Raw genomic sequence first — 23,931 nt, forward strand, 5'->3', positions numbered from 1 at the left:
TGTTCTGACTAATGCATGACAGAAAACAGAAATAAGACATAGAATTATTATTTGCAAACAATAAGGCTAGAAACCTAGAGAATCCAAGAGAATCAACAGCATAAGCCTTAAGATTAATAAAAGAATTCAGTAACATGGCCAGATTTGAGATGAATGTGTCACTTTAGCACTTTCCTAAATTCCTAAATTCAACAAAAGAGTCAATGGTGGAAAATATTCTCTTTACATTAGCAATAACTAACATAATTAGTTCATAAACAAAACCAGTAAAGACCTTGGAATAATTCCAACAAAAAATATATGGGTCCTTAATGGAAAAACAAAAACTATAAGATTACTGTATTATATAAAGGATGCTTTGAATTAAGAGAAATAATAAGTCCTGTATGAGAAAACTAAATTTTATAAATATGTAAATTCTCTACAATTCAATTTATAGATTTAATGTAATTCCAATCAAGATCTCAATGGGATTTTTTGGCTAAGGGTGGGGGCACCTCCACAAAATAAAACTAAAGTTCATAACATAGAATAAATTTTAGGCAGAAGAAAAAAAAAAGAAAAATGAACAGGGACTTTCCCTATCAAATGCTAAAATACCTAATAAAAATTCACACAACTACCAGAATTAATAAATGAATGCAGCAAGAATACAACATCAAGATACAAAAATCAGTTGTATTTCTATACACTTGCAATGATAAATCCAAAAATAAAATTAAAATAATTTCAATAACAATAGCATCAAATAGAATAAAATACTTATGTATAAATTCAACAAAAAAAAAGTTCAAAACCTGTATTCTGAAAACTATAAAATGCTATTGAAGAAATTCAAGAATATCTAAATAAACGGAAAGACATCTCATGTCCATGGATTGAAAGACATAATATTGTTAAGATGGCAATAATCCCCAATGTGATCCATGAATTCAATGCAATCCCTATCAAACTCCAAGTGGTCTGGGAGTTTTTTGCAGAAATTAACAAGCTCATCCTAACATTCATTATAAATGTTAGGTGAAAAAAATAAAAGAAAAATGAACAGGTACTTCCCCTATCAATACAAGGGACCCAGAATAGCCAAACAATCTTGAAAAAGAAGAACAATGTTGGAGGAGTCACGTGTCCTAATTTCAAAATTCACTGCCAAACTGTAGTAATCAAGAGTGTGTAGTGCTGAAAAAAATAAAAAAAAAATAAAAAAAAAATAAAAAAAAAAAAAAGAGTGTGTAGTGCTGGCATGAGAACAGATCTATAGATCAATGGAACAGAATTGAAAATCCAGAAATAAACCCTTACATTTATGGTCAATTAATTTTCAACAAGGGAGTTAAAACCATTCAGTGAGGAAAGACTAGTCTTTTGAACAAACGGTGCTGGCACAACAATAAATCCACATGCAAAAGAATGAAGTGGGATCCCTAAAAAATTATTCAAATTGATCAAATTATTCAAAATGGATCAAAGACGTACAACTGTTAGAAGAAAACACAGAGATAAATCTTCCTAACCTTTGATTAGGCAATGGTTTTTTTAGATATAACACCAAAAGCACAAGCAACAAAAGAAAACATAGATAAAATGAACTTCATCAAAATTTAAAACTTTTGTGCTACAAAGAACACCACCAAGAAAGTGAAAAGACAACCCACAGAATGGGAGAATATATTTGCAAATCATACATCTGATAAGGAATAGTACCCAGAATATATAAAGAACTCTTACAACTCAATAATAAAAAGACAAATCACCTAATTTTAAAATGTGTAAAGGATCTGAATAGACATTTCTCCAAAGATGGTATACAAATGGTAAAAAGCATATTTTAAGACACTCAACATCATTAGTTGTTAGGGAAATGCAAATCAAAACTGCAATGAGATATCATGTCACACCCACTAGGATGGCTATAATAAAAAAGACGAATAATTACAAATGTTGACAAAGATGTGGAGGAACTGAAACCCTCATACCTTTCTGGTGGGAATATAAAATGGCACAGCCACTTTAGAAAATAGTTTGACGATTCCTCAAAAAGTTTAACATAGAGCTACCATATGCCTTGGCAATTCCTCTCCTAAGTCTATACCCAAGATCATTTAAAACAGATGTTCACACAGGAATTTGTACATGAAAGTTCATAGCAGCATTATTCACAATAGCCAAAAAAATGGAAACTACCCAAATGTCCATCAACAGATGAATGGATAAACAAAATGTGGTATATCCATGCAATGGAATATTATACAGTCATAAAAAAGGAATGAAGTACCATCACATGCTACAAGAACCTTGAAAACCTGCTATGTGAAAGAAGCCAGACACTAAAGGTCACATATTGTAAGATTCCATTTATATGCAATGTCCACAGTAAGCAAATCCAAAGAAACAGAAAGTAGATTACTGGTTGTCAGGGACTGGGGGAAGGGAGAAGGGGAGTGGCTGCTGATGGTTACAGGGTTTCTTTTGGGGGAGAAAAGATGTTCTACAATTAGGTAGTAGTGATGATTGCACAACTTTGAGAATAAGCTAAAGTCACTGAACGGTACACTCCAACAGGGTGAATTTCATGGTAGGTGAATTATACCTCAAGTTTTAAAAACACCTCATAAAGCTAAAATTATTAAACCGGCGATATATGAAGTACAATTTTGAAGAGACAGATGAATAAACCATACCCCAACATAAAATGTCAGGATTTACTATATCATAAAGGAAGCCCGTGTGTTTGTGAGGGTATGTGCGTTCATAGAGAAGGGCACCAAGATGGTAACAAGGATTTGCTTGCGTGGTAGAATTGCGGATGATTTTCATTTTATTTTTATTTTTTGTATTTTCTAAATTTTCTACAGTGAGTCAGAACAAAAATAAACATGTTTTTTAAAAACAAAGTGCGCCAGTGTGTAATTAGGTCCCAGGCTTTCGGAGTGCTGCAATGAGGGAGGCCAGCGAGGGTGTGATCCATAGAGCCCACGTGGGGAAAGATGCTGGGTAGGGGCAGATTTGGGAGTGTGCAGAAGAAGGAGACTCATTTGCCTCCTCTCCCTTTCTCTGTGCCCCACCTTTCCCCGGATCTCCTACCCAATCAGTCCTGACCATGGAATTCCAAGGCTCCTCCTGCAGACCATACAGCCATCAGCACCCTCCAGGCCCTGTCCTGCAGTGATCACCTAACAGGCCTCACTGTTCCCTTGGGCTGAGTTCCCTGTGCTCACTCAGAGACAGATCTGGCTCCATGAATACCCTGCAGTGGCCTCCACTGCTGTGACATGAAGTCCTTAACTGGTCACTGAAGGCCCAGCTCTCTCTGCAGGCCTGTCTCCTGCACACAGGTCCCTCTCGGCCAAGCTGGCACAAAACAAAGCTGCCGTTCTCTAAATCCAACATTATGCCTCCCATGTCCCCAGCCTGCTACCTCCGTGTTTTACTCAGGCCCTTCCTCCCATACCAGAAGCCATCCTTGCCTCTTCACCAATTCAACATTCACTCCACCTTCAAACCCCAGCACAAGTGCTGCTGCTTCCAGGAAGCTCGTCCCGATCTTCCCAGCCAGAAGGAATCCCCACTCATCGTGTTGCTTCCCACTCATCTTGGAAACTGCGCTGTCAACCTTCTCACCTATGCAGAGTAGCCAAAGCGAGGCCTTTGGTGTTAGATCTGGATTCAAAATCTCAGTTCCAACACTCGGGGCCATTGGGAACCCGACACAGCACATGGCACATGGCCCCTTTCCCACCTCTTACGCACATGCTGAATTCTAGCATGTACTATCTACTTACACATCCTGTATCTCCTAGAAAGGACGGAAGGCAGAGGGCATGTGAGGGCCTTGCACAGTGAAGGTGCTCCACCCAGATCTAGACAACCAGAGGGTAACGGGATGAATGGTCTCCACACTCAGTGCAGGGGTGACTGATCACCTGGATGGACGAGCCCAAGGTCGGGAATTGGGGGAGCACCAGTCCCTCTTTGGGTAGTCTAGTTTCCAACATGGCCTGGCAGGGGAGGAGGACCACAATCCCACCCCTGGGGTCTAATCTGCTCCAGCTCCTCCCAACCAGGGTCTCCCTGAGCTGCTCACTTCATCCTGCCTCAGTCTCCCTCACTAGCGGGAACTGATGACACAAGGGGAGACCATCCTGGCGATTAGCCTAGTTATAATAGCAACAATAGGACCACCATTTATTGTGTGCTTATGATGTGCTCGGCATAGCGCTTACCCTCTCCGTACATCGTCTCCTGAATGCTCATAACAACCACTTTATGATTTATTATTTATTCTCAGTATACAGGTTGCAAAACTGAGACTCGGAAAGTTTATGTAATTAGCCCATGCTCCTTCACTTAGAAAATGGGAGAGCTGAGCCATCAAAGAAAAGCAGTGACTATTCAGAGGAAAGCTCTAGAAATTGAATTTCATGGCCCTCTTTCTGCTGCCACAACCTCAAGTCCCAGGCTGAGCCTGAGCGTGCTGGTCCTGCCATCAGGGCTCTTCCCAGTCTGGATATGTTGAGGGTCTTGAATAAGAGGTGGGTGGGAATGCCTGGGCATGTGCTTGGTACCCATCCAATGCCCCTACTGCTTAGACTCAGAGCAGCCAGAGCATGGTCAGATTCAAAACACTTGTCAGGTCTTACCGTGGAGAGAAACGAGACAACAGGGGTTCCCATCTGCCATGGGCTGGGCATGGGGCTCTTCCCAGGCTTGCCAAAAGGCCACATCTTTGTGTTCCAACCCCCGAAGTCTGAACCCAAAGGATATTGTCTGTGCCCACACTCTGCCCCTCCCCATCAACCTGAACTTGGATCAGGTTCTCCTCTGCGCTCTTAACTGCAGGTAGCTGCTGGCAGGCTCCAGACCCAGCAAAGACAGGGTGATTGCCACCTGGATCTTTTCCTACCCTGCCCTGGCTGGGGCCTCCCCTCCTGCCTTCCCAGTCACAGAGAATGAGGATGCCTGGCTCAAGTATTTAGCGTTCCCTTTGTGCTGAGTGTGCCTGACCAGGTTCAGATGGCATCAGTCCAGTAAGACATCCTGGAGGAGGTGAGTGCTACATTAATAAAGGCAGTAGCGAGGTAAGGTTTGGCAGAAAGGAGGAAGAAAAGCAACCAAGGCAGAGAAGCAGCTTAAGCAGAAACTTCGAGGTAGAAGACATAAAATTTGAGGAGCTGGGAGTGAGGAAGGGGTGACTGTGCTAGAATAAGCAGAGAGCAGGGAATAGGGACACCAAAGTGAAAACAGGTAAAACTCAAAGGCAAATTTGCTCCAACAAGTCCCAGGAGTCCGTGAGTGGTTTCTGATCGGAGAAACAAGATTACTTAAGCAGTGCCATCTGGTGACTGTAGGCAGGCACCTTGGGCTCCACCCTGCACCACACCCGCCCTGATCCATTCTGGGGCCACAAAGGACAGAGCTTAGAATCCAGGGACCACTTAGTTTGCTTTCTGTCTTCCCACCAGCTCCCCCTGCTCAACATCCCCCCCCCCAGACTCTCCCTCCCTCTTCGATCCTCTGATCTTCTTTCTTCCTCCTCCTCTCTCTTTCCTCTTTTCCTCTCCCCTTTCTGCCTCCTCTCTCTTCCAGGTGGGCTCCTCCCCCACACTCCAGATGTTCTGAAGGGGATTTAACTCTAAGGCCCTCCAGGCCCCAGGTTAACAGATGTGCAACTGAGAGGCAGGTTAATGGGGACCAGGGGAGCAGGCTGGGGCTGGGGCCGGGCGGACGGGGGGGCGCTGAGGCAGCTGCTTTGGCCCAGAAGGTCTGGTGGCTCCCCGAGGACGCCTGGCAGGCTCGTTCCTGTCAGCTGCAGCTGACAGAGCAGGAAGGAAAGGGGAATGGGCTGGGGGGAGCGTCCCAACCGGGGAATAGAGCCTCCTGGCTCCCTGGCTGTGAGGGATCCGGAGGCTTCCTCTTTATCCCTCCCTCCGCACCCCAACCTGGAACTCCGGAAATTATGAATATCCCCAAGTAGTCAGCCTTAGGGGTTGCCTTCCCCAGCCCTCGCCTCTTCGTTTCAGTTAAGATCTCCGTTCTCCACAAAGGCTGAGGGGCCACACGAACCTAGGTCATCCTTAAGTAGCAGGTAATTCTAAACAAGGTTATTCTTGGTTTTTTGGAATCCACTGCATGGCTTTTAAAAATATATATATATATCAAGTTTATTTTCCCATTTCCGTTTCATTTAGGCTGATCCATATGCTAATGCGCAGACCCCTGAACACATGCCCACAGCCTCCACACACCCTCCCTCTGCAAGTGCACAATCACAGAGCTCCACAGGGCCCTTCTCCTCCACATGTCCTCTTCTTCTGTCTCAGAACTTCTTGGGTGTCCTTGAAGCATCCAGAGGAAGGTGGGAGACAGTAAATTGTGGTGGAAAGAGCATGGACTTAGGAATCAGACACACCTGAGTTTATATTCCAGCACTATTTCTTACAAATTGTGTTACGAGGCAAATTACTTAACCTTTTGACCCTGTTTCCTAATTCATCAGTTTACACATTGATCAGCAAAGACCACTGAGGGCCTGCTATGCACCAGGCACTGTAGTAGGTGTGGGGAATCCTGAATTTTAAAAAGACACACCAGTCTTCACCCTCAAGGAATGGAGATTACAGAGGGAAGCACAGACAATGGAGTAAGAGGGTGATCACAGAATTGCAAGCTGCTCTGTAAGTGCGTTACAGGGCACCTGCATGAATCTGGGGATCAGAAAAGGCCTCCTGCAATAGATAGATAGATGATAGATAGACTAGAAAATAGATAGATGATAGATTAGATAGATATAGATGATAGATAGATAGATGGCAAATTGATGATAGATAGATGTAGTAGATAGATGAAAGATATTGATAATGGATAGATAGATATAGATGATGATATAGATGATATCTAGATGGATGATAGGTAGATAGTGGATGGATAGATGGGTGGGTGGGTGGCTAGATGGATGGATGGATGGATGGATGGATGGATGGATGGATGGGTGGATGGATGGATGGGTGGATGGATGGATGAATAGATGGATGGGTGGATGGATGGATGGATGGATGGGTGGGTGGGTGGATAGATGGATGAAATGATACACCAATTGTGGCAAAATGTTAAAAGTTAGTGGATATGGGTATCTGGGGGAGGGGGGGAGCATGTTGGAGCTCCCCAAATGGATTTTGTGTTATTTTTGCAACAGCCGTGTAAGTTTGAAATTATTTCAAAGTTTTAAAAGGCAACCAAATAAAAGAAAAGCCTCCTATGGGATAGAACCTTTAAGCTAAGCCTGAAGCCTGAGTTAGGTAGGTGAGAAGAGAAAAACAGGAGAAAGACAGAGGGGACAGCAACAAGTGGAAACATAGGCTGCAGGCCCAAAAAACTGAAAGTTGCCCAGTACAACCAGAGCAGAGAGTGGGAGAAGAGAGTAGTGAGAGGTATTGGAAGTTGTCAGGAGCCACCAGATTGTGGTGAGTCTTATAACTTAGCCAAGGAGTATGGGCTTTGTCCCCAGGGCAATGGGGAGCCACTGAAGAATGTTAAGCAGGGGAATGGCATGATCAGATTTATGCTTTAAAATCCATCTGGCTGCAAAGTGGAGAAGAGATTAGGAAAAATTCAAAATGGAAGCAGGGTGACCAGTTAGCAGGCTGTCGCAGTAACCAGACAAGTGCTGAAGACAGCAAGTTGACAGTGGTCACAGGGGAGTAAAGAGAAGAGGACTCATTCCAAAGACATCAGGATGTACAGTCATTAGGAATTGAGTGACTGGATGTGAGCATGGTGAGAGTCAAGATGATACCCAAGTTTCTGGATTAGAGTAATTAATCAAGAAAGTTGGTGCCATTTCTTGAAACAAAAGAATGCTGGAAGAGGACTATGCATGGGAGGGAAGATATGGGTTTGCTTTGGGAAATGCTGAGTTTGAGGCACCTCTGGGTCATCCAAGTGGAGATTCCAATGGGCAATTGGCTGTAGAAGTCTAGGCCAGAGTTGTAGACTCAGGAGCCATCAACATATGGATGGTAACTCAGTCCACTCAGATAAACTCCCTCAGATAAACTGCCCACGGAGAACAAGAGTGGGAATGACAGAGAGTCAAGGACAGAGCCCCCAAAGAATTCTGCCATTTATAGGATGGGCAGGGGAAGATGAGGGAGGAGAGAACAAGGAGAATGAGTTCTCACAGAAGCCAAGGGCAGAGAGGACCTCAAGGAGGAAGCAGTCAACACCATCACACACCTCTGTGAGATCCAACAAGATAAGGGCTGGACAGTGCCTGCCGGATTTTTGTATGGAGGGCGTTAAATACCCCGGTGGGAACCTTCCTGATGGCCTGAGAGGGCCTCAGAAGCCAGACTGGAAGTGAAGAAATGGAGTAAACCCATGTGGACTGTGAAGAGGAGGAAAGGGAGAAGGTAGCAGCTGGAGGAGGCGGGGAAACTCTTTAACAGAGCTTCTGTAAATGAGCATGGTGGTCCTGCTGCTGAATATAACCCGGGCAAGACACCTGGTGTGGTGTCTGTCACATGAGAGACACTCAGAGAAAGTTCCTGCCCTCTTTCCCTTCCTTCCATCTCCTGCCTTCTCTCCTCTTCCCCCAGTCTTGTCCCAAACTGCTGTGCCCTGACTCCGAGGAGAGGGATGGAGCCAAGGTTGCCTCTGCTGATGGTCATCCGTGGGCTCCGGCCCAGAACGGTGCCACACTGCCCCCCTCATGAGGCCACAAAGGCAGCACACCCTGAAAAGCCCCCGAGAAAGAGTCATGTTCTTCTAGAAGGCCTGGGGAAGAGGGGGTGGTGCTCCAATGGCTCGACTTGCCTTTTTTCCTCAGGGAACAGATGGCCTTGCGTGGGGTCATCTCCTCTCCTTGGGCTGCCAGGACCCCTCGGGCACCGCACCTGCTGGACTGCCCCCACCCCAGGGCAGCTCACCCTACCAAACACCGTGGGCTCCCTCTCCTTCCTCCCCACCACCCGGACCCCCACCAAGGGTCCACAAAGTCCTGCGCGCCAGACCTTGCTGGAGCTGTTGTGTTTAAGGGAGGGAGGGGGAAGGAGTTGGCTCCCGGTCCAGAAACAGGTGTTAGAGCTGGTGAGGGGAGGGAAGCCACCTTGGCGAGAGTCCCCCGGATGGGGTCACATTCCAGAACTGATCTTAGAGCCATCTGGTTGAAGTGGCCACAGAGGCTCATAAATAGATCTTCCCTTTGCAGAGTGAAAAAGCATCTGCAGGCCTGGCCGCGGTGCCGGCTCCCTGCCACTCCGTCCCTGACTCACTGGGTGACACAGCGAAAGTCATTTGCCCTCTCTGCCCCACAGTTTTCTCACCTGTAGGGGAGGCAGCTGGATTCAGTGACCCTCACAGTGCCTCCCAGCTCCGTTATTCTAAGGCCCTGGGATCTCTGGCAGGCAGCTCCCACCCATACAGCCTCTGCCAGTGGCCAGAGCGGGAGCTGGGGACACTGCCTCTTCCGGTTGGTGTGTGGATTTCCACACTCCAGCAAGCAGCCACTTGGGCTCTGAAGGCTCGTAAATGGGTGGAAAATTGCTCATACCTTCTAGAAAAAGGTCACAGTTTCCCTGACCCCTGGGACCCTGTCCTGTCTTCTCTCACTAGGAAGGCTGGGGGGCTGGGGAAGGAGGAGCTGGGAGGAGGCAGGGGTAGACCCAGGGAAGGCTGGCTGCAGACGCATGGGCCCTGTCTCCACCTCCTCCTAGAGCTCTCCATGCCTTCTCTCTCCTCCTCCTGGGCAACACTGAGGCTTCAGTGGGACACAACTCCGAAAAGATGCCACGAGCGCCTAGACAATGTCAGGACTGCGATATCAGAGTGACGCGGTCATAGCCCCCCTCCTGCCCCCAGGCCAGTAAGGAAAGGTGATGAGAATATGGCTCTAAAGGACTTTCAAAAGGTTCTCACACCTCCCCCCTCCCGTTGTGGCTATAGACAGTTGGGAAGTTCTTTCCAAAGTCTAACCTTTATCTCTCTAACTGCATCCCCAAAGGTCATCGGATATATTTCACTGCCTCCAGGTGGGTCCATACGCAAACCAATCCAGACCTTATATCTCCATCCCATCTGTGCAAGTGACCACAGGGGAGAAAAAGACATTCTAAGAGTTGGAGACTTTCCGTGGAAAGTCTTTAGGGTCTAGGGGAGTGGACGCCGGAGAACTATTGCTGCCCATATTAACTGAAGTTAGGAAAAAGGGCAGGGTGTCCCAGAAGCTCCTGGACTAAAGAACAGTGAATCTCACATTTGAATTGCATACTAACCACCTGGGGGGTAGACGGGCGGGTCTTGTCAAACTGCAGATTCCGAGTTAGCAGGTCTGCGGTAAAGCCTGAGATCCTGCCCTTCTGACCTGTTCCCAGGCGAAGCCAATGCTGCTGACCCGTGGCCCACATCCGGGCAGCGAGGATCAGGGTTCCCACACCTGGCTCTGCATCAGAATCACCTGGAAGGATTTTTAAAAATCCAGATCCCTGGGGCCCCAGCCCTCAAGATTCCAATTCAGGAAGTGTGAGAAAGAGCCTGGGAATCTGTACTTTTTAAGCTTCCCTGGTGTTGTGAGGCAGGTAGCATTGAAAACTGGAACTCTGTGGTCCCTCGCAGTCACCTTTCTGAATAGCATAGTGGGAATCAGACGGACCATTTACCAGTCCTGAGATCACCAGCCCACATCTGTAAAATGGGGCTCATAGAACCTCCCCTGGAGACTTGTTACAAGGAATAAATGAAGTGATATCTGTTAACATTAGCCCAGAGTCTGGTAACACAGTTCTCACTCGCAGGCATTAACTACCAGTACGAGTCTTATCACCCACACTGGGCTTCACCTGGTTTTCATCATTGCTTTTGGTTGACTCTCTTTTAGTTTTTATACACTCATTTTATACCATGTTCACTTGCACCGGCTTTTCTGTCTTGGAGGCTTGAATCCACAGTGCATGTGAGAAGAGATGGACGATGGAGTCTGTGTATGATATTCCCACATCAAATCATGAGCTGCTGAAAGGCAGGACCTTGTCTTATTATTTATCTCAGTATTGTCTGTGCCTGCATTTCAGGCACTTGGCAAAGCTTGAATGACTGGATAGATGGATGGATGGATGGATGGGTGGATGGATGGATGGACAGAGACAAATGGATGGACACCAGTGGTTGGGTCTCCTCGTCCCTCTGAACACGCTTAGAACCCAGGCCAAGGCTCTGCATTGGAGTCAGCTGCTCAGGAAGTGGCATTCGTGCAGGAGGGAAAGGGGCTAAGGGAGAAACTCTGTCTCTGTCCTTTCCTGTGGGGGTGAGGGGACACCTCCACCTCTCGGTTCTGTTCAGGGGCCACGGGAGCCTAAACCAAATCTGCATTAGCAGCTCCCAACACCTCCACCCCAGGTGCTCCTGCCTCTCTCTCAGAGTGCCTGCTGGACCTCCATGGGGCTCAGGGGGTGGGGGTGGCCCAGCCAGAAGGGATCATTCCAGCCTGAGAAGGCTCTCAGTGCACTCAGCCCCACAGCCAGGGTGGGCGAGCGGGAGGACTGAGGTGTTCCCCTGAGGCCAAGGCACCACGCAGCTCCTGGGTGGCCCAACTTGGGCCAACTCTGTCACAGACCAGCATTTATGGTCGAAAGAACTTCCACCAGGACCCAGCCCACCACGGATACTCTCCTAGAATCTCTCAGGAGCCAAATTACCCGTGTTCAGACCCTCATTGGCTGCAGGGGGCTGCCGTGTGCCCGCCCGCCCCACCTCAGAGCAGCCTCTGTCCCAGAGGCATGTAGCAATCAACTCCCGGAACCTTGGGAAGATCCAAATACAGTAGCATATAATCATGGAGCCCGAAATAGCTGTGCCAAGGAGGCCATCTGCTACCTCCTGCATCCCTGGGGACCCCTTGGCTGGGCTCCACAGCACGGCTGGGCCTCAGGGCCCTCTCCAGCTGGCAGACAAGTTGATGGTGCTGACAATACCCCTAGGTCACCTGCAGAACTCGGGACACCTTAGTAGGCATCCCCATGTCAGAATGGGAACCTTCAGGAATGGGGCCTGGGGTCAGAGCTGCCCAGAACCCAGGTCCCTGCTGCTCCCTCCTCCTGCCAGCTCTGTCCTTACACTCCCAGATGCCCTCACTGTGGGCACAGCTGCCTCATGGGCTGCTGCTCTCTCCAATCCTCCTGTTTTTCTCCTCCTGACTCAACTCAGCTTTTTATCTCCAAGCATTGTCCCACAGGACACAGGCTCCTTTCCCTCCTCCGCTATCAGCCTTACCCCTTTCTTCCAAACTAGTGGTTCTCAGTCTTCAGTGGGCCTCAGAATCCTCTGGAGCGCTTGTTCAAACACAGAGTGCTGATGCAGAGGTTCTGGTTCAGTAGGTCTGGGGTGGGGCCTGAAGCTTTGCATTTCTAACAGGTCCCCAGGTGATGCTGCTACTGATGCTACTGGTCCAGTGACCACACTTTAAGAACCACTCTTCTGGACGAAATAATTTCAGTGGCTGAGAGATTTCAAATGGAGTTGAGAGGTCACTCTGGTGGACATTCTTATGCACTATATAGATAACACCTCTTAGGTTTTAGTGTACTGGAATAGCTAGAAGTAAGTACCTGAAACTACCAAACTCCAACCCAGTAGTGTGGACTCCTGAAGATGACTGTATAATAATGTAGATTACAAGGGGTGACAGTGTAATTGTGAAAAGCTTGTGGATCACATTCCCTTTATCTAGTGTATGGATGGATGAGTAGAAAAATGGGGACAAAAACTAAATGACAAATAGGGTGGGATGGGGGGAATGGTTTGGGTGTTCTTTTTTTACTTTTATTTTTTATTCTTATTCTGATTCTTTCTGATGTAACAAAAATGTTCAGAAACAGACTGTGGTGATGAATGCGTAACTATATGATTGTACTGTGAACAGTTGATTGTATACCATGGATGATTGTATGGTATGTGAAAATATTTCAATAAAACTGAATTTAGGAAAAAAAAAAGAACCGCTCTTCTGTAAGCTCAATCTGTGACTGTGTTAATCTACTCTCCATCCCTAGTCCCTCCCCCAAGACCCCTTCCTCACTCCCCTATGTTGTCCTCCTCCTCTCAGGGCTCAGGAAGCCTGAGAAAACGCCTCCTGGAGGGAATTCCTGGGTCCCATACACAACTGGCATCTTGGCTTGAAATCACCCAGGACTCCCGTGGGGACCTCGTGAAGATTTGTTTCAAGGAGACTGTGAGTGATGAGGTAAGAGTCCTGGCTGGGATCTCCTACCTCATCACTAGAAGATGTGACTTAGTTTCACCTCTGCCTCTGTGCTGGTTTGAATCTGTTATGTCCCCCACAAAATCCATGTGCAATCTTGTGAAGTAGACTTATTAGTCTTTTGATTAGAGTGGGACATTTGATTAGGTTGTTTCCATGGAGATGTGACCCACCCAACTGTAGGTGAGACCTTTTGATCTGATCATTTCCATGGAGCTGTGACCCCACCCACCCAGTGGTTAGTTCACTGGAGTCCTTTAATGGGAGAGCTCACAGAGAAGAGAAGCTCAGAGGAGGTGAGAGAGACATTTTGAAGAGAAGCTAAGATATGTAATCCAGAGTTTGCCCCCAGGAGAAACTAAGAGCCAGCATACAACCAGATGCTTGGGAACACTGGGAGATGCAGACAGAAGGGTGTTTGGAGATGCTAAGCTAAAAGATGAAGCCTGGAGTTTGCCCCGGAGAAGCTAAGAGAGTATCTCCAGATACTTAGAGAGAAATGCCCCAGGAGAACAAGCAAAAATGCACAGAGGCTGAGAGAGAGAAGCTAAGAGAGACAGAAGCCCAGAGACACTTGGAGAAAGCCATTTTGAAATCAGAGCCTAGGAGCAAAGGACCAGCAGATGCCAGCCACGTGCCTTCCCAGCTGACAGAGGTGTTCCAGGCGCCATTGGCCTTCTTTAACTGAGGATATCCTTTTGTTGATGCCTTAGTTTGGATACTTTTATGGTCTTAGAACTGTACATGTGTAACCTAATAAATCCCCTTTATAAAAGCCAATCCATTTCTGGTATTTTGCAAAACAGCAGCTTTAGCAAACCTGAGCAGCCTCCATCTCTAACTCATTGGGGAAACTTGAGCAAGGCACTTTGTCTCTGCACCTCACCTCTGAGGCCTGTCTGTAAAATGGGACCATAAATGCATGTGCTACTCCTTGCAAAGGTAAGAGAAAATTGCTGTCTCTGGCAAAAATCTCCTAATAATGTCTTAATACTCTTCCTAAGTAGATGGCTATGAGGCATAACCATCCTAAGTGCCTTCTGTCACCGAGTCTTTGGGGGTTCCCATCAAGGCCAGCGGTCTCTAGGGATCAGTGCTGATGCCAAAGTGCCAGCAGCCTCTACTCCCCCGGGCACACAACACCATCTGCCCACCACAGTCTCCCCTCAACTTGAGAACTCCCAGGGTAAGCGTTCCAGTTTGCTAATGCTGCTGTTATGCAAAACACCAGAAATGGATTAGCTTTTATAAAGGGGGTTTATTTGGTTATAAAGTTATAGTCTTAAGGCCATAAATTGTCCAAAGTAAGGCATCAACAATAGGGTACCTTCACTGGAGAAAGGCCATTGGCATCCAGAAAACTTCTGTTAGCTGGGAAGGCATGTGGCTGGCATCTGCTTGCTCCCAGGTTGCGTTTCAAAATGGCATTCTTCCAAAACGTCAGCTTCAGCTTTCAACGGCCATCTTCAAAATGTCTGTCTCGGCTGCAGCAGAGAGCTCCTTCTGTCTGAGTTCTTATACAGGACTCTAGTGATTAAATTAAGACCCATGCTGGATGAGCAGGACCACACCTCCATGGAAATAATTCAATCAGAGTTATCACTTACAGTTGGGTAGGCATATCTCCATGGAAACAACTTAATCCAAATATTCCAACCTAATCAACACTGATAGGTCTGCCACCACAAGATTGCATTAAAGAACATGGAGTTTTGGGGGACATAATACATCCAAACCAGCACACTAAGGATAGAAGCATACTGACTGTGATCTTAAGGCGTCCCCCAGCAGAGCTCACAGCCCAAATCCAGCTCTGGGAGCATGTTGATGGCCCACTCCCTAGGGTTTGTCACCTCATTCAGCCCCCCTCAGAACTGCACTTGAAAGCCAGCCCAGCCCTGCCTTTAAATACCTGGACTCTGGGCCAGGCCACCTGAGTTTTGCCCACAACTCTGCTGCATACTAGCTGTATGACTTTCATCAAGTCACTTAACCCCTCTGTGCCTCAGTTTGCTCATCTGCAAAATGGGAATGATGGTAACACTTTATTAGTAATCCTCCTGTAGGCATATATAAAGGACTCTGAACAGAGCCTTGCACATGGAAAGAGCCATCTAAGTGCTGGTTATTTTTAGTCTGGTTATTGTTAGTTATTACTAATCAGGCTGGAAGTGCAATTATCTCCTGGAGGAAAGGCAGAGGTATGGAATGAGGGGTGGCCTGCTCAGAAGCCCCCTACTTTTAGCTCCCCCTGGAAACACCTCCAATCCCTGTCCCCATGGAACCTCTGAGACTAGCCAGAATGGTTAAGCCATTTTCTCCTGTAGAAACTCAGGCCTCTCCTCCTCACCTCACTTCCCAACATTTCCAGGAGGCTGGAATGCAGGTTCAGGGAGAATACCTTCCACTTTGCAGAAAGAGAAACCGAGGCCCAGAGAAAGCATTCACACAGATCATAAGTAATTCAGGAGGAGGGCCAGTAACTCCATCAGGAAGTTCCTGTAGCTCTATAGCACAACATCCTCTCTGGACATTTGTATGCCATTCTTCTCATTTGACCATCCCATTTTAGAGATGGGGAAACAGGCTCAGAGAGGAGAGGTGACTTGCCATGTTCTCACAGCTAGTTAGTACAGCCAGGACTTGAACCCAAGTCTTTGGATCCTAAAGCATTGAAACTTAGGGGAGGAACATACTAAGGGGTAGAGGTTATGGCACTTTTAAGTCACATCTAAACTAGAATCCCAGATCTGCTACATCCTAGCTGTATGAACTTGGGCAACTTGTTTAGGTTCTCTGGTCTTTAGTTGCCTCATCTATAAAATGAGAATAACAGAAGCTACCTTACAAGTTGCCCAGGATTAAATGAGCAGTGTCAAAGCACTTAGCTTATGGAAGTGTGGTAAATGGGAGCCACAACCCCTGAAGTGTCCTTCCCACATCACCCTGAGCCCAGCTGCCCCCACTTGCACACGAGCACACCCTCAAACACCCGTACACATGTCTCTCCACCCCCGACTTCCCTCCCTCTTCCCTCAGCTGCAGGCAGCCAATGTGTTTTGGATTGGCTGACTTGGGCTGAGAGGGTGGTGGTGGTTCTAACTTGGGTTTCAGTTTGGAGTCTGGCACTGCTCTTGATTAATTTCCCCAGCCCAGCACAATTTCGGCCGGTTTCATGTGGCTGTCCTTTGCAATTATGCATTTCCCCTCCATAGAGTTTCCAGGCCGTTTTCTGTTTTCTCCCCTTTATTCCTGCCTCTGGTGCTTTTCCGATTCTTCTCCTGGAACCAGGCAGCGTGAGCTCCCCAGGCCCCACCCCGGCTCGGTCCCAAGCTCTTTCTGAGCTGTTTTTCTGCGTTTCCATGTACTTTCCCCCTTGCCCTGCCACACCCCCACCCAGTTTCTATTTTCCCCCAGGGTCTGCTGGCTTCCCGTGGTTTCTCTTGGCCTTGGCTCAAGCCTGGCGTGACATGTCTGGCAAGGCCACCCTCCCCCTCTCACATTGGTTGGGGGAAGGCAAGTAGACCAGGGAGGGGGGTGTGGTGGAGCTGGGTGCTGCCAACCCAGGTGCCAAGCCAAACAGCTTATGTGCCACAGCCAGCTGGGTACCTGGGGCCCGGCATGCTGGGCCGACGGTTCCCATCCCTGATCCCTAGTCCCACTCCTGACTCACCCAAACCCTCTTCCTACTGCTCCTGCATCTGGTTAGCTGGTAGAAAGTGGACCAGGGGACGGAACCTTCCCTGAGGGCCCAGGAATGTCTTTAAAAGCTTATGCAGCCTCCCCCCTAAGTGGGATCTGACTCCCAGGGGTGTAAATCTCCCTGGCAAGGCAGGATATGACTCCTGGGGATGAATCTGGACCCGGCATCGTGGGATTGAGAACATCTTGACCAAAAGGGGGATGTGAAATGAAATGAAATAAAGTTTCAGTGGCTGAGAGATTTCAAATGGAGTCAAGAGATCACTCTGGTGGACACTCTTATGCACTATATAGATAACCCTTTTGAGGTTTTTAGGTATTTAGTGTGTTGGAGTAGCTAGAAGTAAATACCTGAACCTATCAAATTGCAACCCAATAGCCTTGACTCTTGAAGACAATTGTATAACAATGTAGCTTACAAGGGACAAGGGGTGACAATGTGATTGTGAAAGCCTTGTGGATCATACTCCTTTTATGCAGTGTATGGATGGATGAGTAGATAAATGGGGACAAAAACTAAATGAAAAATAGGGTGGGAGAGGGGGATGATTTGGGTGTTCTTTTTTACTTTTATTTTTTATTCTTATTTTTACTTTTTCTGGTATAAGGAGAATGTTCAAAAAATAGATTGGGGGGATGAATGCACAACTCTATAATGGTACTGTGGACAGTTGATTGTATACCATGGATGATTGTATGATATGTAAATATATCTCAATAAAACTGAATTAAAAAATATATATATATATATATATATATATATATATATATATATATATATATAAAGCTTGTGCAGAGGACGTCCATTTTGGAGGTGAGGAAACAGGTGGGCCTGGCCTGCTCTGGGGAGGGCATTCCACCCCCAGGAGGAGCATGGCAGGGGACATATCCCCTAAATACCTCCCCGATCCACTGACTTCCAGATGGAAGGCTAGAGTTTCCATTGTCCGGCCCCCTGGGGAAGAAGGGAGGATCACCCAATGATGGTCCTCCACAAGCAGCTTCCTTTGCAGCCCTGATGGAAAGGGCACAAGCTTTGGAGCCTAACAACACTAGGGTCCAGACCTGCCCTCCCCACTCCCTAGCTCTGACCTTGGAAGAGCCCCTGAACTTCTCTGAGCCTCTATTTCCTCATCTGACAATGGAGATAATATCAAAGAGGGTTTTGTGAAGATGAAATGAGATAATGAATGTAAAGCATCCCAAGTAGTGCTGGCACATGCAGGTGCACAAAAAATTGTCATTTGCTCCCACCGTCTCCTTTCAGCCTAGCAACCAGGGCCTGGTTTTACCACAGCTATCTAAGACGGAGGGACCTAGATTAGGTAAGCACCTCCCTTTGAGGTCTGAGGCGGTTTGTCCCTGAATCCCCCATCTTCCAAATGCTCAGAATATAACACTTAACATACAGAACCTTATGATCACCCCCTCCACCACCCCACCACCACCCCCGCACACTGACATCCAGTTTGGCCAGATGCTTGGTTGCCCTACCTGCAGGCGCCTCAAGCTCAACTTGTTCAAAACAGACCTCAGAACATCTTACTCCCCTTGCAGCCCTCCCCAGAGCTGCTCATCCTCTGGGGTTTGCTGTTCATGCATCACGCATTCAACACATACTTACTGAGCTCTAACCACGTTCCAGGCTCTTAGGGACCAGCCTCTCCATTGGCCCCCACACCAAAGACAGAGAACTGGGTGTCATCTTAACTCCTCTCCCCCAACACCCACATCCAGTCATTAATACTATCACCAATAATAATTGTAGTAACAACAGCAACAAAAGGTTCTGTTGCAAGTCTTTTACATATATCAACTAATTTGGTTTTATACCTTTGAGGTAAATAAATACTATTATCACCTCCATTTTACAGTTAAAGAAATTGAGATATAGTAGTTAAGTAATGTGTTCAAGGTCTTTCAGGTAGGAAGAGAATGAGCTAAGATGTGAACCCAGACAGGCTAACACCAGAGTCCTTATGACAAGGCTTCTAGATACTTCTACAATCTGTGAACTTCTCCTTGCACCACTGCTCCTGTCTTTCCATCTTCCCCCTTGGTTTAAAACCTCTTCAATGGCTCCTCACCTCCAGTTTGTCCTCCATAACTGCTGTCAAGTAATTTTTTCAAAGATGAAAATCTTATCACATTGCTCTCCTGCTGAAAATCCTTCTGTGGCTCCCACTGTCTTGAGCATAAAGTCCATATTCCTTAAGAAGTCCATCCCACTTGTCAGGCATTAACTCTTTCTAATTCTAGATCTCTTTCCACCACTACTTTCCCCACCAATCCCCAAACACACACGCACAATTCAACCAAACTCACCTCCTTGCAGACGATCTAAAATTCACTTGTTTCTTGGTTATCCCTGTGCCTTTGCATGTGCTGTTTTCTGGAATGTCCTTCCCTGCCTCTTCAACTAACACTTACTAATACTTGCTTCCCAGCAAAGCCTCAAAAAGAATTGTAAAATGAATGGATCAATGACTGATTAAATAAATGATGTCACAATAGCCTCACACACATCACAGCTATGTGGAGTCTCCTTTTTTCAAATCCCTCTCCCACTTACAATATATTTGGTCTTCATGACAACTCTGTGAGGTAGACTGAGAAGATAAATAATTATTCCCACCTTGAAGATGGAGAAACTGAGGTTCAGAGTGTATTTCACAGTAGTCAGGGCCAGAGGCAGGCGTTTTCTGCCCCACAGGCCAGGGTTCTTCCCATGGGGTTGCAAAAGGAAAAATCTACTCATGTGTCTTATAACTGTGGGAGTGGAGGACTGAGCCAATTAGGCAACAGGAAGTAATGGGGTTGGGGGCAGAAGCTGTTTATCTAGTTCTCTCAATCACAAAGGGCTGTCTGTTGTATAACCCAATATCCCAATAGCTCCATGCCTAGTCTGAAAGACAAGACTTTAGAAGCTCTGGGTTACCCAAAAGACATGATTCACAGTTGTAAAAAAACAAAAAAGAAACCATTTACCTCAAAGTAAGTGTCAAGGAGTCCAGCAAAAGTCCAATTTTTTTCCTGTGAAGATCTCTTTGATGCTTTGGATGAAACATCAAATTCCCCACACCCACCCTTATTTTTGGCTGCCTTGCTTTACTGATGCCCTATGCAAACGTTCGGTCTGCCTTTGGGCAATCCATTGCCAGGTGAGGAGCAAGCACAGGTTTTCCAGTTCTTTGAGCTCCTGACCTTGGCCTCTAGGGGCACCGCTGGGTTGCCTGGCCCTGTCCAGTGGTGACACCAGACTGAGGACGAAGAGGTGCCTGCAGCCAGAGGTCCAGCACTTGTTTGGAAAAGCAGCAAAAAGATGAGAGAATGAGGGGATGCAGAGGGCAGATTCTGCCGCAGGGGCCAATCAGGTAGTTGGGGGGGGGCCTTGGGGTGCAAACACAGAGAGAAGCAGGTGGGTAAGAGGTGCCCAGGGCAGAAATACGAGAGAAAAGCCCTAACTGAGGATGGGTGGACACAGCTAACTAGGCAGGGGCCAGGGGAGGGGGCAGGGCTTCTACTGCCAACCTGGACCCCCATGGCTGGGCCCCCCAACTTTAGATGGTGGAATGGGGCCTGCATATCAGTCATGGGAATGAAACCCACTTTTTCTACCTCCTTCCTCCTTCCTCCCAAGGAGAGTCAGGACATTTTACAGTTGTCTGACTTGCCCCTCCATGGTCCGGGCAGGAGCCACGGCAGGACCAGACATACTGCATACTGTGTCCTGACACACTTATGTCAACTGTGCCTCAGTTTCCCCCACTGCCTAAATGCTGTGCCCCAGTCCTGACCCCAACTTTGATTTCTCCTGAAATGGCTATTCACTCTATCAGATGTTAGATGCACCTGAAAATTCAGTTGGGAGCAACAAGAATGTAAGGCCCCTATGTTCCGGGCCCGTGCTTGTGCAGCATGTGAATAAGACCTGGCACCTTCCCAGAGGATCATGGGCTGCTGACTTGCCTCACCCCATAGCACCTGTTCCCACTTCCACCAAGGGGCTTTGTCTTGTTTCCACCATGCCCCTGCTGGGCAGGAAAGAAACTGCAGTGCCCCTTGGAGATAATGAATCTGTCGCGGGTGGCCTGTGAGTCCGGGGAAATGCTGTCTCCATCCTCAAGTAGTCAAAATGGGTGTCTGAGCCTTGTCCCCACCATGGGTTGGGAGGAGAGCAGGCTAGGAAGGAGACATCCCCTCCCTGACGCTTCTTGGGGGCGGCAGTCCCTCCCCACCCACCCCAGGCTCCAATGGCAGAGCGCCAGTCGCCCCAGAGCCGCTGCCACGGTGGCCCCACCTAGGGAGGTCCCATCCCCACAATCCTCCAGTGGGGGCCTGGAGCCTCTCTTCCCGAAATACACATACACATGCTGAGGACAAAACAAAAACCCCCGAAGAAACCAAAGCCAGGAGGGGCTTGCCGTCTGGAACATGGAGTGGGAGGGGGGGTGTGCGGAGAGGGGCGAACCCCAGGCAGGGGGACCCTGGGGCAATGACTCAGTCCCCAGTTAGCTGGCAAATCCCAAGACGGGCCCACGGTGACTCACAGGGACTGCAGGCTGGGCAGCTCCCACAGCGCCTCGGCGGGGATGCCTCCCAGCTGGTTGTTCTGCAGCATCCTGTAAGGGAAGGGAAAAGGGCTTTGAGGACACACAAGCCACACGGAGCTCCCGAGGCAGGGGGCTGCTCCCTTGATCCCCTGCCCCAGGCCAGACTCCTTCCTCTTGCCCCAGATTCAGAGCCCCAGAGAGAGGCCTGGTCCAGTGCCCCCCACCAAACTTTGTTAATGGGGTGTGCATGGGGCTGGGAGGCCTGGTCTCCAGGATGGTCTCAGGGGTAAAGAGGATGGAGAGGAAGAAGGGAAGATGTCCTGGGTAGCCATGAGGACCAGACATCAGGACGCTTGGGATGCTGGTACAGTCCGGTCAGGAAGAAGGATGTGGGGAAATGTAGGTGTTTCTCCTTGGGCCACAGTTTCTGTCTCCGCAGCTGAGAGGCTGAAGATTCCTTTGGGGAAGGGGAGGATGTGGGTAAGGGCAGGGCTGTGCCCAGTGTGTGCAGGCCCCCGGGTGAAATTTTTTGGGGGGAGGGGGGTGCTGCCTATAGAAATAATCTGAGGCACCTGAGGTCAGCGTGTCCGTGCTCTTCTGGCCACCCAATCTCACACAATCCCAACCAGTGACCCGCTCACCAGGCCCGGCCCCAGGGCCCCAGGATGACCCCATAGCAGGCACGCTGGAACTCCCAGGGCACCTGGAAAACCCCATCTGAGGGGAAGAGGGTCAGAGACCATGCAGAAGGGGAAAAGTGAAGGCCATGTGTGCCCCTCCAGATAGCACTGCCGGAGGCCTTAGAAAATGTTAAGGAAAGAACTCCAAAACGCAGGGAGTCCCCTAAGGCACAGGCTCTGAGCAGGGGCCTTGCTTGCCAGGTTCTAAGAGGGGAACCAGGTGAAGAAGCGGGAGGGAAGACCCCGAGCAAAAGTTGCCGTTTGAACCTTCTTCCCCTCTAGACCTGGGCCCCAGAAATGAGGAGCAGGGCACACGGGGTGTGGGTCCTCGGGGAGTTCAGGGAACTACTGGGGAAGCAGGAAGGAAGAAAGGCAGTGGCTGACAGCCCCAGGCGGAGCGAGGGAGGTGCACTTGGGCCATGCACACTCCCAGAGAGGAGCCGTGGTATGTTTGTAGGCCTGCTCCCTCGCCTGCTGGCCAGGCTCCTCAGGAATGGGAGGGGCAGAGAGAAAACGGCACTCATGCACATTCAGTGAGCATCTACTGTGTCCCTGGGATGTCATCCCCATTGAGAGACACAGTCCAACCCCCCAGATGTATTGTCAACCCGTCTTCCAGATGGGGAATCCAAGACTCAGAGAAGGTAAGCCTCTTGCCCAAGATCACTCAGGTAGCTCCATGCTTTAGGAAAAGTGGCTCATTTCTTGACCATCTCTGAGTTTAAGAATAGTAACATCTAGTGTGCTGGGCCTTGGTATTGGAACTTGACATGTGTTAACTCAAACATAACCTTATTACAGGCCCAACAGATAGGAATTACTATTATTATCCTCATTTTGCAGGTGAAGAAACAGGCCCAGGGTGGGGAAGGGTTAATCTGTCGATAGTCACACAGCTGGTAAGGGAGAGCTGGGATTTGAACCCAGAGTTTGGATACAAGTCCAAACACTTAACCGTTATGCCCAACTGACTCTGCTGTAATGGCAGGATACAGCAAAGGCCAGAAAATTCTCAAGGGTACGATTGGTGAAGGGGGGTTATTGATACCTCCATCCAGGTCAGAGTCACACCTATTTACCTCTTTTAAACTCCTTTGGTGGACATGTGAAGATCCCAAACATGAACCAAACCACACCCACCACAAAACCCAGGAAGTTTGGGCTCACTGTGGGCATGGGTTGGGGAAGCAGAGGGATCCCTCCAGGAGGCAAAGCTGAAGAAGGCGGGTGGACAAAGACAGATTCTGGGCACTGCAGAGAACTAGGGGCCTCTGGGATCAGGTCCTCCCTGCCCTTGGCCCTGCCCTGCCCTCTGGGGTGGGGTGAGCAGACCTGGGACAGGCAGCCGGGAGAGGCAGAGCCCAGGGAGCTGGAGAGCTCAACTCTTCCCATGCACAATCCAGGCTCCACACAGGGGCCAGAGGGACATTTCCAATTACAGAGTTTTGCTTCAGGGGTGGAATTTAATTCAACCTGAGCCCCACGGGCTTCCTTGGCGTATAGTGTTCATTTGTGCAGGCTCTGGAGTCAGCCAGCTCTGGATTTGCAGCCTCAGCGCTGCCTCTTTCCAGCAGTGTGATAGTGGGCAAGCTACGTAAAGTCTATGGGTATCAGTGTCCTCATCCCTCAAATGGGGATAATGATACTAACCTCAGACACTGATTGTGTGGGATGAATAAAGCCATCCATGTAAAGCACTTACAGCAGTGGCTCACACAAAGGAAGAGCTCAGTAGCAGTAGCTTAAG

General features: G+C 48.3%; 1 protein-coding gene across 1 annotated transcript in view; it reads right to left on the reverse strand.

Annotated features, from left to right (window-relative positions):
- LGR6 (leucine rich repeat containing G protein-coupled receptor 6) overlaps positions 1–23,931 on the reverse strand; it is a 101,328-nt gene that overhangs the window by 66,070 nt on the left and 11,327 nt on the right. The window contains exon 4 of the mRNA XM_037812191.1: positions 21,502–21,573. Coding sequence (XP_037668119.1) covers positions 21,502–21,573 — 72 coding nt within the window. The remainder of the gene's footprint in view (positions 1–21,501; positions 21,574–23,931) is intronic.

The sequence above is a fragment of the Choloepus didactylus genome, chromosome 2, assembly GCF_015220235.1.
Source record: "Choloepus didactylus isolate mChoDid1 chromosome 2, mChoDid1.pri, whole genome shotgun sequence".
Lineage (NCBI taxonomy): Eukaryota > Metazoa > Chordata > Mammalia > Pilosa > Megalonychidae > Choloepus > Choloepus didactylus.